This window comes from Rhagoletis pomonella, unplaced genomic scaffold, assembly GCF_013731165.1.
Source record: "Rhagoletis pomonella isolate Grant_MI unplaced genomic scaffold, Rhpom_1.0 Rhpom_scaffold_00004, whole genome shotgun sequence".
Lineage (NCBI taxonomy): Eukaryota > Metazoa > Arthropoda > Insecta > Diptera > Tephritidae > Rhagoletis > Rhagoletis pomonella.
The window spans coordinates 5946189-5962673 of NW_023458558.1; the positions used below are offsets into that span (position 1 = coordinate 5946189).

At 32.9% G+C, this 16485-nt stretch overlaps 2 protein-coding genes across 4 annotated transcripts in view; one reads left to right on the plus strand and one right to left on the minus strand.

The window, feature by feature from the left end:
- The window catches only part of LOC118736866 (cyclin-dependent kinase 20), a 16282-nt gene extending 12742 nt beyond the window's left edge, over positions 1-3540 (minus strand). The window contains exons 1-4 of the mRNA XM_036466962.1: positions 3292-3540; positions 3033-3221; positions 506-745; positions 345-451 (exon numbers count right to left, since the gene is read on the minus strand). Coding sequence (XP_036322855.1) covers positions 345-451; positions 506-745; positions 3033-3221; positions 3292-3492 — 737 coding nt within the window. The 5' untranslated portion in view covers positions 3493-3540. The remainder of the gene's footprint in view (positions 1-344; positions 452-505; positions 746-3032; positions 3222-3291) is intronic.
- LOC118736862 (gamma-aminobutyric acid type B receptor subunit 2) overlaps positions 1-16485 on the plus strand; it is a 51624-nt gene that overhangs the window by 24129 nt on the left and 11010 nt on the right. For all 3 annotated transcript variants that reach the window (XM_036466955.1, XM_036466953.1, XM_036466956.1), the window contains exons 2-7: positions 10895-11050; positions 12724-12827; positions 12901-13382; positions 14558-14738; positions 14804-15022; positions 15156-15296. In XM_036466955.1, coding sequence (XP_036322848.1) covers positions 10906-11050; positions 12724-12827; positions 12901-13382; positions 14558-14738; positions 14804-15022; positions 15156-15296 — 1272 coding nt within the window. In that variant the 5' untranslated portion in view covers positions 10895-10905. The remainder of the gene's footprint in view (positions 1-10894; positions 11051-12723; positions 12828-12900; positions 13383-14557; positions 14739-14803; positions 15023-15155; positions 15297-16485) is intronic.

Below are 16485 nucleotides of genomic sequence, written 5' to 3' on the forward strand. Positions count from 1 at the left end.
AGTTGTTAGTGGTATTGGAAAAATTTACCGCTATCAATAAATATTGAAAAATATAATCTCTGTCAATATATTTACTGCTTCCGAAATGCCTACTATACTCAAGATTTAATGCACTACCCCCAACTCTGAATCATATAACATAGACTTCTCGTGCTCTTTGAATATTGCTTGATCGATTTTTTTTTTTCCAGAAAGTCTTAAAACGTGTCAGACGACATGTATAGAAACTAATTAAAAACGTAGTTGGATATTTCCAGATATTTCAGAAATTTGCACTCTGCCCTTTTCAGCTCACTGTGCGCCGGCCTATTTTTTTATAATTTTTTTTATTTTTTTAGTATTACCGTATTTTGTTGTAGTCAGGTAAAGACGTAAGCTCCGGCCACTCATTGAGTCTTGGACTACCCAATGTTCTTATTACAAGCGCCAGTTGTTCGATATCAGTCGAACCCTGAAATATAATATTTTCAATTCAACTTTTTTATGACTTCACATTTATATTTACGGAAAATAATGGAACTCCTCTCAGCATTTCTGCAAAAACACAGCCGGCAGCCCACATGTCCACAGCGGGACTATACTTTTGACTTCCCCAAAGTATTTCTGGTGCTCTATACCAACGCGTCGAAACTTGAGGTGAATATAACTTATTTTCTTCTTTTTGAAAATATAACCGCGCCAAACCGAAATCAGCAATTTTTAGAGATTCGTCTTCACTTATGAGTAGATTGGCCGGTTTTATATCCTGTGAATAACAACAGATGATTACGCATTTAATATTTAAACATTTAAATTCATTCGTTGCACACGAAATTTAAGATTTATAAACACACATACACATGTATATATGCATGAAATTATTAGGTTATTCAAATACTGCGTTTCTTTATACATTCCGGATAAACCCATTTCACAGCCGAAATAAACGGAATACGTTTGAAATATATGTACGTTAACATAACATCAGGAACGTTCTAAAGAAGAAGTAAACAAAAAAGTTTACTCCAAACGTTCAGAATTCATAATGGAATGCAGCCAAAGGTTTCTTGTAAAGTTATTTATACGGTGTTTACATGAGGCGATTTTGCAGACAATTTTAGAGGCGATTAGTTGAATGAAAAGCTGGCTGTCTCATTGGAAGCAACTAGTTAAAAAACCTTTCACACCAGGCCTTCAACTAAAAATTGCCTGTAAAATTGGCTCATGTGAACACCGTTTTAGTCTGTTCAAATAGATCACCAGTGAATGCAAAGTTAGCAAAAACTTGCAAGTTTAAGGTATAGCTGATAGGAATTTTGATTGCATGCAACAGAAAATATGAAAAGAAATATACATTAATGACCTTAAAGTATGTTCACATTATCGTGATTTACGGCTCATTTGTAATTTATAGGCAATTTATATTGCTGAAATCAAGTTATTTCGCTTTGTAAGATCCGCCAACAAATTAAATGGAAATGAGATAATTTATCATAAATCAAGAACAAAATTAAGAAAAAAAGATTTTTAATTTATTTTAGGCCCCACTGTCGAGGAAATTTGAAAAAATACCTAAAGTAGTGTTGTCTGACGTCCGGATATTCCAGGATTTGTCCTGATTTAAACAAACTGTCCTGGTGTTCTGGTCCACACCTAAATTGTCCTCGTTTTTTAATGAAATGAGGCACCCATATAATTTTTAGCAGATTTTTGCTTTGAAAAAAAGTTAAGCTTTCTGCCATAAGGAGTCGAAAATCGATAATGAAACATTTTTTCTAACATGTTGAACAATGGGCCGTATGAATAAAAATAAGCAATTGCTTTTTCTTAAAATTTCAAATCTTTTACTCAATTTATTCAAACAAAATTTAAGTAAAAGGTATGAAATTTCAAGAAAAAGCAATTGCTTAGTTTTTATTCATACGGCCCAATATCTGGTGAGAAAGAAGGTAAATTTTTGTTTACTTTATTTGGTTAAAATCTAATTTTGTATCTTCCGGCAAATGCCAAAAAAAGTGCTAGTTCCTGAACAGGTACACGGCTGAGGGGTCACACATACTACACAGCAGATAATTTCAAGAGTTAAAATCTCTTCCAAAAGGCCTTTCTGAAAGTCATTCCTTTCTTCTTCGCGCTACTCTAGGATGTCAACAAAATGACGAAAATTATCTCCCATTTTCTTTCGTTTTGACATCTTAATGTACCAAAAAGCAAAAACAAAAAAAATACACGGGATAATTACATATCGGCTGATCAGTTTCATTTTCTCCAAACCGGTTCACTTTCACGTTTGGTTTCAATGTATTTAATATTGGCGGAATACGAATTTTCGGTTGAAATTTTTTTCTGGCAAAACTCAGGATTAGGCAGAATATAAAAATATGACTTTTTTCGCTTATGTTCTTTTTGAGTTATTTTCTCTTTCGGTATAATATGGGCGTAAATGCCTCGTAAGCGCGTAAACTTTGTACATAAACTGGTTTCCCATACAAATTAAATTTAAGAGGTTTACGTGGTTACGAGGCATTTACGCGTTTAGACGAATTGCCTTATTGAGTTCGTGGTAAGAAATAAACAGGGAGGTTTTTCAAATTGATTGTGTACAGCTTTTAACATTTATTTTCTACAGCGTATTGAGCTTAAACTTTCAACAACACAATACGAGGTTGTCCTGTAAAATATTCTGAATACGTAATACTGAAAAGATGAAATTTTACTATCCAAACTTCAGACTAACTCAAATGACATAAGTTTTGCGAAATCTAAGGCAAAATATTTCAGATTTAAAGTTTAAAAAACGAATGTTTCACCTTTTTTGAACTCCCATTAGATAATAACAGATGAGGACACAATGAATTTAAGATATTTCTTTAATAAGGTATAACCTTTTAAAAATGTTGGAATTGTTCAGTCTTAAGTATTCTCTTTATCAACAATTTTTTTCTAAAAATTTTGGATCTAATGAAAAATCAATATGACAACCCCTCACAAAGTGCCCACACCTGGTACATATTTGTATATATGTACATACATATGTACTTCACATCACTTACCCTATGCATTATGCCTATGCTATGCAGATATTCGATCCCCTTAAGCATCATTTGTGTATATTGCCGAATTTGCTGTCTATTTAGAGGATTTACTTCGTTCCTCAATTTTCCGTATAAAGTTTCCGGCATATATTCTAATACCAAGGCTAGTCCGGTTAAGTCTGGATATATATCAATGATCGATACTATCTGATGTAAAAAGTGTATACGAATAATCGTTACGTTATCGGGTAATGCTAGAGCAATATTTTTCACTTACATATTTGGACTGGCACAACTGCAAAGTTTTAATTTCCCGTAAAGTGTTCAGTGAAATGTTTCCGAATTTATTTTTCAAAGCAATTTTCTTAATAGCTACATGCTTTTGCCGTTGCAGATCGATCGCTTTGAATACATATCCATGCACTCCTTCTCCAATCTTTTCCAGCATTTTATATCGACTTGGGGCGTAGTCTTCCATTCTAGCAGACACGTCGAAAAATAGCCAATACGACTAAATCTATAGGTACAGCCGTTTGTTGTTCAATAATTTTTCACGAAATGTTTTGCTGCCATGACAATATTTTAACGGTTGACATTTGTACATATATATGTATGTTTGTGTGGGCATAGGAATGGACTATATCGTTGTTAAAATGAATAGTTTGAGATGGCAAATATGTATGTAGGTAGTAAGGATAGCTGCAACGAACTCATTAGATTACACTGTAGGTTAGCTAATATTACGTTCAAATTGGCCCTATTTAACTTGTTAAATGAAAGAGCTTTTCGTAAGCCACAATCGTTCACGGTGAATATTTGGATTTAATTTTTACTGTTAATTGATTTAAAAAAAAAAAAATAAAAATAAAAAAATCAAGTCTCTGTGTTTCAATTTGTTTTGTGCGTATGTCTGCTTCATGATATTACCACATACGGTTTACTTAGACACCCTAAAATCTTTAGTTCGTATGCAATAAGTAAATAATTATGTAGTTGTCTCTGCGTACCATTCATTTTAAATATTTTTGGGAAATAAATTTTTTGAACATTGGCGTGTTAAATGACGCTTTTGCCTCTTTATCTGAAGCTCCATAGCGGGTTTTTCAGGCTGCGGCTTTCGAAGTCGATCAGGCTTTTAAGGCGAGCAACTCCACATTTCGCAGTAGGAAGGAATAAGTTTTCCGACAAATAAGATCTTAGACTAAAAAATGCTAGTTCGTTAAAATTGATACTTCCTTTGCCATTTTGGTTTATTCAGTACTTTTGTTCACCTCTTTCATTTTTTTTTGTGTAAATTCGCCTCAAGCCACAATGCCTGGAAAAAACTGCTATGGAGCTTCAACTTTTCTGATTAGCTGAAGCAGAAAGATTTCTGATACAACTCTGCGTTAAAGTGGTTTTCAAACGAGTTAAGGGCCGTTTGCTTAAAGCTAACTGAAGGATGTACCTTCACATCAAACATCAGAACATCAAATGCTTTATCGATCACGTGCTGTGTATCGATAACGTCGATAACGATATTTAACTGGGAGTTAGAATTAACCAGACATGGTGCAAACGGCCCTTAACTCGCAGTATATGTACATATGTAGATATTCTTCCAAAATCCACAATAAAATCTAAATTTTTGAACTTTGGGCTTAAATTTGCCACGCCTATTTCTAGAAGATTCTTTGATTGAAAAACCCGCAATAAAATCTGCGTTTTGCTAACTTTAGGCCTACAATTTCCACGCCCATTTCTAGGGGTTTGTCGCCTTAAAGAAAAATTCTAACGTACAAATGTTATTTCTGGATAGGCATTCTTTCGAAATCCACAATAAAATTAAAATTTTTGCAAAAACCCGATCGTCATAAAAAAAAGATATTTTAACAATAGTTATCGAAAAACGGCAATTTTTTGAAGCATGGATTTTATATCGAATTAAACAAGGATTACGATAGTGTAATTTTAAATCCCTTATTTACGCAAATTATCCTCAAAAAGTTCAACTGATAATAGCTAAGTTAGCTTTAGGACAATTATGACCATCTTATATTTAGAAATGTTGAGCCCGTTTCTTTAGCTTTAAAACGATGTTAAGATAAAGTTTCTACGATGAGCAAAACGCTAGATATAATGGTTTTAACAAGTACAGGACAGATCATATCTCCGAAGAAAAAAAGAAAGAAAAAATTCATCGAATACGTTTTAGCTTCTTTCAAGTTTAGAACCCATAAAAAATTTTAAGCGAATCGGAGACATGACATAATTTTTTTTACGAAATGCCTCCGCTTTAAAAAAGAATGGCTAATATGTACTTGAAATGTTCTACCGCTAAGGTGCACTAAATTTAGAGCGTCCAATTGCTCCCAGACTCTGACAAAAAAATACAATATGTACAGGGGACTCCAACCACACTTTATATGTTACTTCTCCCAGCGATTTTCATTTAAGGCGGCTTTTAAACTTCCACACAACTGAAATATGTTTCTGGCTCGACCCTATTAAGCTGGCATTTCAGGGTATTATTTTATATATATATAAGGAAAATTTTAAAGTTAGGGGGGGCGGGCTCGAGCGCCCCTGCCCCTACCTGGCTACGCCCATGAGTACTTGGCATTGATATGAAACTAAAATTGTATTCACACATAGTACATACATATGCACATTAGGGTGGTCCAAAAATGCATGTGAAAAAGTTAAGCCTGAAATTTTATGCTCTCACCCCATAGTATTGTTCTTAACCAAAAAAATATACCTCCATTTTTATATTTTGAAATCAAAAAATATTTAGAGATCGCTCAAAGCGCTCAAAGTGTCCCATGTATTTGATATGGGAAAAAACCACATTTCGTAAAAATGGTATAAAATTCTTGAAAATCAATATTTTTCGATAGGAAAACTCTGTTTCTCTTCAGAAAATTCCCGAACTATTTATTTAACCATTTTTTATAGTAACTGTATTTTATAGGTCCGCCAAAATCCCCCAGAAAATGACAAAAAATGCAAATGGGCGGATAAATAAAAATTCCGTCTTTACTTATTTTGGACCTCCCTAAAGCACATACATGCCTATATGCATATGTACATATAAAGCCATATAAGTTGCTTTTCATACTGAAACGACCGATTTCGTTATCTCATATTTTGCCCTGAGATATAATTTGTATCCCAGAATTCCAGATGTATCGAGACTGGCTCGATTGAGTGAGAACATCAAAATGATCAGTATAATTCTATAGCATTCGGAATAACAGAATGAGGTGCAGGTAATATACATATTTGATAGCACACTAAACCAAATGTCATCCGGGCTTGAGCTAAGAGCTTCGGTAAGAAAATCCATTTTTTGGGAAAAAATGTTAGTTACGCGGTTTTGCAGAACGACGATACGCAGTTTTGTACTTTAAACGACGATAAGTATGTATGTACATATGTATTAGGGATGTTGGCAATGTGGAATTTTAGACATCCGCGGATGCGAATGCGGATGCGGATGTCAAGTATTTCTAAGAAATAATCTAGGTGAATAATAAAAAATGGAAAAGTTAGTAAGTTTTAACTCAACTTTTTCACATTCCCTTTGATTTTTATTTCGCAGCGTGCAAATTTTGACAATTATCACAAAATTAAATTAAATATGGTTTTTGAGCGCACAGATGAGTATTTGCATAGATAAAGCGGTCAAAATTAATTGGTGTGTTTTTCTGCTAAGTAATAAAAAAAAAACACGGAATAAGCCGTTTTATGAAACAAAAAATTAGTACACTTATCCAAGAAAAAGTAGAATAAAAACTAGAGATGCATCCAGTTTTTTCAACAGACCTTTGGCAAATAATATTCGATAGTTCCATAATTCCTACCTAATTAAAGGTTATATTTTAATGCGCATATAGTCGATTCTCTTTATAGCTAGACCTTGAAGGACCCCTCCCCCTGGGACGTAGAGGGACACTTTTAACGTAGCATCTCCACAGGCAAAAAATACTGGCTACAATTTGTCATTTTGTTTACCATATATATGTACGTTTTATATGAGTACACTTGCACAATATTCGCAAAAGCTCCGCACTGATTATTGCGTATGCGAATGTTAAAATTAATTCGGAAGCTCCGTGGTTGCGAATGCGAATGCAAATATTCGCAATAACCCTGCATACATAATCTACGTATCGCTGATTGTTTTAACACAACAGGTGCCTTTTATCCTGGTTTCCATTGCAATGCCAAATTCACGCGCATGCTTTTTACTGAACAGAATGTCCTGTCAATACTTGACAGATATAAAGGATACACAAATTTTCACGAATCATGTAAAAGTGTGCTTAAAAGAAAAAACACGTTCTTAAAATATGTGTTATTAAATTGCATATTATTAGTATTAGTGAGTAAGCAATATTCATGTGAAAGTACCTCATTAAAATGACAATAATTGTTGTTTAATGGAAGAAATAGACACAGTTTCTCAGCGCCACTGATTTTGAAGGAATAGCACCAAACAATTTTTCTTTATAGATTCTTTTTTTTTTTTAGTGGACTAAATAAAAGTGATTTTGCAGAAAAACTTCCGTCAACCGTTAGTTACAAGGTTTTGTAGGTAACATTTAATGTAAATGAAAATGTACATACATACATACATACATACTATGTACAATGTAATATGTGTGTACTTTAAGTTTGTAATGCTCAACATATTGAAAGGTCACATTATGAATGAATTCATACTTGAATCTAAGGCTTACATAAAGTGTGCACATATATATATATATATATGTATGTATATACATATAGTATTATTATACTCAGGTTTAAAGGACTCTAATTGAGACAAAGAGTTACCCTTTTTGTGCCTAAGTATATCTATGTACATGTGCATATGTACATACAGCCAACGTCAAAAATGTTTTGACCATTGTATTTATTTATACATATTTTCCATACCAATTTTTTTTTTCATAAAAATATGTATAGCTCATTCAACTGCAAAACCACAAGAACAATTTTTTTTAAATTTAATACAGAAGTCGGGTAAATGCAAGAAATACCAATTAAATTTTTCAATTAAATTTCTTGAAAATGTTTTGAGCATACAGTTTTGTAGCCCATTAAATTTTAGTACCACAAAGTGCAAGTTTCAAGTCATTAAAAATTATCGTTGATTTTCGAGATTTTTTTTTTGCCGAGGATGTTGCGCGTTTTTTCCATATAACGCATGAACTCAATCTTTTTCTATGTGAGGTAGAAAAGGGCAAATGCATTTCAGAAAAACTCAAATTTAAATTAAAAAGCCAAATGAAATTCAGGAGAACACAACTGTATTAGAGAAAAATATTTTTAGAACATTTTTATCTAGGAAAGGTTTTGCAATGGCAAACCTCCGAGTGTATTTCTTCTTCATTTTCAGCAAGTGGGTTCGGGGGCTTTTAGAAAAATGGATTAGCGTGGGCAACGTTCTTTGCGATTAAGTGTTGGTCTGCGCGTCTAACGCACCAGCCATGCTGGACTTGAGCAAGTACTGGGCAGTAATGGGTCATCCACCCTTTTGCGCCTGACGCCATACTCGCCGATGCTGAACCACATAGAGAATGTTTGGGCTAATGTAAATTATGCTAAAACTAATATGGTCCATGAACGGACCGGGGGTGGTAGAAGGGCGACTGCAGTACATGGATCAAATAATATAGCAAGCGAAAGAAACTACATACCTACAGATGGAAAAAAATCTCTGCAATAAACAAAATTCGGTAATTCCCCGAATTCAGTAAACAGAGGCAATCGTCTCTGCAACAAAAAATGGCTATATGAGCCATTATTTGTTTTAACTCGGACGGATTTTATAAAAAAAAATTATGTCATGCCTCCGATTCGCTTAAAATATATTTTGTGGGTCGTATACATGAAATAAGCTAACAAGTGTTCGAGGAAATGTTTTTTTCTTTTTTTTTTCTTCGGAGATATGAACTGTCAAAGTGTGCATTTTTTTCCTGATTTTAACTAATCAAATAGTTCTTCAAATCGTCTAAGGCTAAAAAATATAAAAACACCATGGTTTTTGATTGGCTACATAACAGGTTATATATAAAAATTAAAGATAATGTTCTGTTTTATTTAAATAAAGTATTCAATTGTATTACTAATTGGTAATTTTTTTTGCTTCAAATATTTTTTATAAGAAAGAAATTCTATAAGAAAGAATTGGTATTTTTTCCTTTTAAGTGTTTTTCTCAAAATTTTTATACGAGTAGTATACAAATATGCATATCAGAAGAAACGGGGTTTCTTCGCCTTTACAACGATATCAGCCTTTTAAAAATCGGTTAGTAATATTTTTGTTTAAAATATTAAAAAAAAAGGTATTTTTTCCTTTAAGTGTGTTTTTTCGCAAATTTTGATATACGAAGTGCATATCAGAAGAAAGGAGATTTAATTGTCTTTACAACGATCCCAATTTTTTAAAAATCGGATGGTAAGTTTTTTGGTTTCAAATATTTTTTTTTATTTAAAAAAAATGTTTTTTTTCATTAAAATGTGTTTTTTTTTCTAAAATTTGTATATACGAAGTATACAAATATGCATATCGAAATAAAGGGGATTTAATAACCTTTACGATGATATACATTTTTTTTTAAATCAGTTTATAATGGTTTGAAATATAAGGAATTTAATTTTTCGAAGACCTGGGGCCTATTTCATAAAGCGACAGTGATAATTTTGTAACGACAGGCATTTTCCATGTTGTCAGTGACAATTCGACAGTTTTTTGGGTGTTATGATTCATAAAAAAATTTATCACCACCTCATAAATTCCATTGAAAAAGTGACAAATTGTCATTGTCGGGGTTTAAAATTGTCGTTGACAAAATTGTCGTCATATGAAATTTATACGAAAATCATATGTAATAATTGCATTTGCATTATTTTAGTTTTAAGAAATATTCAAATTATTGAAAAGTAATAAATTGCGCGCAATTACCTTATAAATAAATTTAAAAACTCTCCTACGAAAGCTTTCGGACGGAGCTATTTGGTTTTGTCGCTATTGTCGCGACAATTTTGTCAGAGTGACAATTGTCAGCACAATTGTGGACAATATTCCATAATATCACTGTCGTTTCCCAAAAATTTTCACAGTTGCCAACAAGCGTATATGAAACATAAAAAATGTCGCCGACAATTCTGGCAGTGAAATTTTATAGAAAAATCGACAGTTATCGCACCAGTCACTTTTATGAAATAGGCCCCTGAACTTTGACCACTTATAGCATCTGTTTGCACAAAAAAAGTTATATACCATTTAAATAAGAGCAAAAGGAGGACTACGCCTATTATTTTAGGTTTTTAGTTATTTATATGCAATAATTAAATATAATTTTTTACCAAAGGCCCTATTTCGAAATTCGAAGGCCCTTATCTCGATTTCGGATGGCAACTTCGAAAAACGGGGAAATAACTTTTTTACCTATGACTCAATCTCTAAAAAAAAAAAAATGGTTTGGTCCAATACCCAGAAAAAAGTTGATGTTGCCGTACAGTGAAATAAATCAAAAAAATCTGCATTGGATTTAAATTATTCATCCATATTTCCATTTCACAAATTTTGTTTTGGGCATGTATTCATCAAATGTTCCTCTTAATGACTTTGTTTACATTTGAAACCAAGAATTTGCAGCCCTCGAATTTCGCTCTTAACTCATTTTGATTTGGAATCCAGATTTATACAAAATTTGTCAAATAGCTCACAAAATATACTTTTGTATAAAAGAAATTGAATACAAATATTACTGCGTTAGATGAAATATTATGTTTAATGAAAATCCTAACTTCGAAGAAATTCGCAATAGTAGAACTTAGCTTTTGCTTTATTTTTTATTTTTTTTTTGATTATTTCGTTTTTGCAGATACCTACGAAATGGCATTGACGAATAGAGCATTGTACGCTTGCGTGTACCTCCTAGGTCTAATATCGTTCTGTAAGGGGAGGACTGCCAAACGTTCGGATGTATATATTGCTGGCTTCTTTCCTTACGGTGATGGAGTTGAAAATTCCGATACAGGTAATTATGAAAATGCTAAGTACACTCTAAAAAATATCGAAGTCTTTTTCGTGATCTAATTTGAAAAAATCTAACTTTAGGAAAATTTTGCCTCATTCAAAGTAATCAATATTCACAAATAGGAATTACATTTTTTATTAATTGATTACTAAAAAATAATTTAATATGATTAGATAGATAGATTAATCGAAAGTATGTATGTATGTACATATCGCTTTGTTATTGGGTAACCTTATATTGAAAAAATTTAAATATCTCTAAAATAAGCAAGTAGAAATGGTATTAAGCCCCTCTTTTATGTTTTGTAAAAAAATCATAACAATAGGGAGGAAATATGTATGCCTTGCAACTTTACTAACCTCCACTTTGTGTTTAGCAATTACACACAATAATTATGTTTTTTTTTCAGGATCTAGAATTTTATTTTTACTTAAAAACCAACACCATTGATTAAAAATACCCATAAAGAGACTAAGTGAGTCAGAAAGACGTATATAATTTTGAAGTTAACGATGGCAATACGCGGTAATACTATGAAATATGAAAAAAAAAAAATATCGGAAAAAATGAGGAAGTAATCAGTTCGTCGGAATATTTTTTTTTTATTTATGATACCGCATAACTTTGAACGACGTTAACCGATTTCGATAATTCTTTTTTTCATTGGAAAGGTGGTCCCGTACTAATTTTGTTTAGATCCGATAATTGGATCGTGAAGAAATTAACGAGACTCTAAAATTTTTATATGAGAATTGAAGTCGGTTTTGTTTTTTGCTTAAAAATTACTTGTTTTATTATTTTTTCATAGCTTACTATCTAAAACCTACCCAAATCGCTAATTAGTTTTTTTTAGGGGAAACCACGCATACATCTTAGAATTCGTAATGATTTTCATAAAAAAAAAAACAAAAATTAATTTATTTAAAATAAAATTTTGTTTTAAAAACCCTACAGTATCAGAAAGACTTATGTAATTTCGAAATTACCGATAGTGGTGCGCGGTAACACTATGAAAAATGAGAAAAATGAATTTTCTTGTAAAATTTACATGATGGATTTTTTTTTTAATTATTTTTTCGTAGCTTAGTATTTAAAGAATACCAAAATTTCTAATTCGTTTTTTAATGGTATGATGGCATGTCTAAAGTCGTTATATAGTATGTTTTTGTTATTCCTATTTTAATGCGGAAATCCCAACTAGAAGCTTGAAGGCCCTTTTCTCCTTTTTTTATTTTTTTCCGTTATGGTGAGACTGCGGATTCTTATGCAGAAAACGGAGCCTATAAATATGTATTACTTAATTATAAACAAATTGTATACAAATTTATCCACTTTGCTTATAGTTATGTGGTACATATTTCTAGGCTCCGTATTTTGCATAAAAATCCCCAGTCTAGTTATGATATTCCAGCAAACAAGCGATATGATACCAGTGTTGGGCGTTAGTCTATCATCTTGTTAACTTCTTAAAAAAGTAATTGAAATTAAATTAATTTAATTGCAAATAAAACTTTAACTGCGTATTGCAATGAAATTAATTTCAATTAAAATTTTAGTTGCAATTACATTTTTAATTGCATACGGAAATTAATTAAATTGCAATTACTTTTTTGATAACATTTAATGTATACGTTTAATGCCTTTTTATCATGCTCTCACACATACATACATAGGTCGTGGAGTAATGCCAAGTGTTAAATTAGCGCTTTCTCATGTGAATGAACACCCTACAATTTTGGTCAATTATCGGCTGCACATGTGGTGGAATGACACTGAGGTGCCTCTAGAGATACTTTTATCAGATGTTTTTATATCAACAAAAATATATTATATTTTGTACCATTTTACAGTGCAATGCAGCAGTTGGGGTCAAGTCCTTCTTCGATATGATGCACTCTGGCCCCAACAAGCTAATGCTCTTCGGTGCCGCGTGTACGCATGTTACCGATCCCATAGCTAAAGCTAGCAAGCATTGGCATCTCACACAACTGTCATACGCCGATACGCATCCCATGTTTACGAAAGACGCTTTTCCGAATTTTTTTCGCGTCGTACCATCGGAGAATGCTTTTAATGCCCCACGTCTGGCTTTGCTAAAGCAGTTTAATTGGACGCGCGTAGGCACATTGTACCAGAATGAACCACGATACTCATTGCCACATAATCACATGGTGGCTGATTTGGATTCCATGCAATTAGAAGTTGTAGAAACTCAAAGCTTCGTCAACGATGTAAACGAACCTCTGAAGAAGTTGCGGGAAAAGGATGTTCGGATTATCCTGGGCAATTTTAATGAACACTATGCCCGCAAAGTGTTTTGTGAAGCTTATAGGTAAAGAGCATGATTCAATCATGAAAGGTTTTGTAAGAAAAACATTCTCTCGCTCTATTTTTTTCAATGACACCCCCACCCTACTCCAAAAACAGAGATATTTCTTTTTCAAATTTCTTTGCAAGTTTTAAGAACATTTTTAAATTTTTAGTAGTGAGATTTTGACTTTTTAAATTTTGAAGAAATGTTTGTTTTCATTCGCTGGCGGCAACAAGACAAAATGAGTGGGAATCGTTGGACTACAGAAATTCAATGTAGGCTAAAGAGACGAAATTCACTTAAAAGCCGAAATGTATTTGTTGATATTCGTGGAGACCTCTTGATTCTATTAAGTCGCTGCAAAGTAAAGCGTGAAATGGTTCTGGTAAATGAGCCAGCGAAGGTATTTAGGTATGGGTGTCTCCGAATGAGATAGAATTGCCAAACCGCATCCACGGGCCCAATCGTCACACGACAGCTCGGTTTCAAGTCAATGGCGCGATGTAATTGCACACTAACGGCACTTCACATTTGACGATGTAGATCACGTTCCCTGTCTCAGTCGTTCAGTAGCTGCGTGTTCTTTTTATTCTTCCTGAGTTCGTCCGTTGAATATTATCCCCAGCACATTAAAGTGACATCAAAGAATTCGAATTACCATATTCGAAGCAATCGAGCCATAATCGCGAAAGAAACGTAAGCTCCGAATTTTTTTAATTGTCGTTTTTTTTTTTTTAAATAAATATTGCATATTTTCCACAAACAAATAGCTTCTTCATATCCATCATCTGGCAAACAAATACAACAAAAAACAAAGCTCGAGTTATGCGCAAGTTTGGTATATATATAGAAATATTTATTTTTAATAACAATCAGGGATTATATTCGATGTAAATAAGCTTGTTTAAATTAAATAATTAAATCAAATTCGTTTTCTTTTTAAAATACGACCATTTACTATTATCCACACCTTTTTATGGAATTTAGCTCCCATTTTGGGAAGTGTGATTGAATTCTTCCCCTTTTTCTTCTGCTTTCATAAACCATCCCTGTGGGTGGGAGTGTCAAATTTTAGAAAACCTTTAAATACACATACATATGTACATAACCAAAGTGTCATATGCTTACCATAAGCTTTATTTCGAAGTTTTTTTTTTACCATTCGCTTCCTCTTCGTTTTTGATTCTTCTCCTCAGATTGGAAATGTATGGTCGTGCTTATCAGTGGCTTATAATGGCGACTTATTCAACAGAGTGGTGGAATGCTACACTTGACACTGAGTGCACTGTAGAAGAGATTTCAACTGCCCTAGAAGGCACCATTCTCGTTGACCTGCTCCCTTTGTCTACTAGTGGTGATATAACCATTGCTGGAATTGTAAGTCTGTCTTAATACTAAAGTGTTAGATGCCCGAACTAATCTAATTTTTTTCCGAAACATAGACTGCAGATGAGTATCTTTCGGAATATGATAGCTTGCGGGGCACAGAATATTCCCGCTTTCATGGTTACACCTACGATGGAATCTGGGCAGCTGCGCTAGCTATTCAATACGTCGCACAGAAGCGCGAAGATTTCCTAACACACTTCGATTACCGTGTGAAGGATTGGGAGCTTGTGTTTTTGGAAGCGCTGAGGAATACCTCGTTCGAAGGGGTCACGGTAAGGACAATAAAATGAATAGCCCGAATTTCCGTAGCCAGCTTGTAAATAAAAGCAATAAAGTAGAATTCTGCGCTAAGCATTTTTAGTACCTTGTCCCTTGCAAAAAATCTTATTGTATTTTTGTCCTTAGGGTCCTGTGCGATTTTATAACAATGAGCGGAAGGCAAATATTCTTATCACCCAATTCCAATTAGGTCAAGCAGAGAAAATCGGTGAATATCATTCGCAATTAAGCCATTTGGATTTGACTCTTGGAAAACCGGTCAGATGGGTAAGCTTGAAGTTAAATTGTTGTCATTACAAAGTCCCCATTTTACCCTACGCACAGTGGTGCGCGGGCGCGCGAATATCAAAAATTGTATTGTCCCAAATATACCGTTATTGGTGTAGTTCGAAAGGCAATTTATCCATTATCAAATTCCCGAATTTTGTATAAACTGAATAATACACAGAAAAAAGACCCTTGAAGTTGACGTACTTTAAACGAAATATTTTAGTCAGAGCCACATTAGTAGGCCCTAGTTTTTTATGCACTAAAAAAATCTAAATTATGCGCATATAATTTGCACTAAAAACTTTAAATATGCTCTAAGAACAAACAAAATATTCAAAAAGACTTCTAGCATTTGTTTTGCTTTTATAATTTTTTACTTTTCATATTTTCGTACAAGTTTATAATTTACACAAGGATATATTGTAATTTTTAGTGCCACAAGAAACTCAAAATTAATTTAATATACATTTATCAAAAATTCATTTACAATAAATTAAAAGTACATATTTATTTTCCAATTTTTTTTATTTGCTTTGTTCAGGGTTTATTGGCAAAGAAGATGAATATGTAGTTCTTTAAAATTTTCAATGTTAAAGCTTCACCTATTTAGCCGCAAAAATGTTTTGCATAAGGAGAACGTTCTTTCTAAATACGTCAACACTGATGATTGGGGCGTACTTGAAGCAAGCCACTTAACATACCAGATATTATTCCCTTAAGTGCAGCTAATGATTTTTTTTCCTTTCAATTAAGTTATTATTTCCGACAAGAAGCTGTACTGTGCATTGATATAGGCTAAACCTGGATTCAATCGAATTTGGAGCTATTGCTTTTTTCTCCTTCAATATTGAAGAAAGGTTTGAAATTCCTTAAAATGTAGGCAATAATATCTTTCCGCCTCTAACCAAGTTCCCCATCTCGATAATATTGGCTGTGGCGGAAGAGCGATATTGGAATACATATTCTTAAAAGTTTCAACGTGCTCTAACAGATTTTAAAAATATTTTTTCCCATTCGATATTAAATCGTCACCATGATAAAAACATAGCAAGGTAGAACCGTTCTCTCAATTTGTCGGCCATGATTTTTTTTTTTGTAGTTTGCCAACATTTTGAAATCATATAAAAGTGAAAATAAAAAATTGAAATTGTTCGAAATTGTTGTTGCTTGAGATTGAAAATGAAAA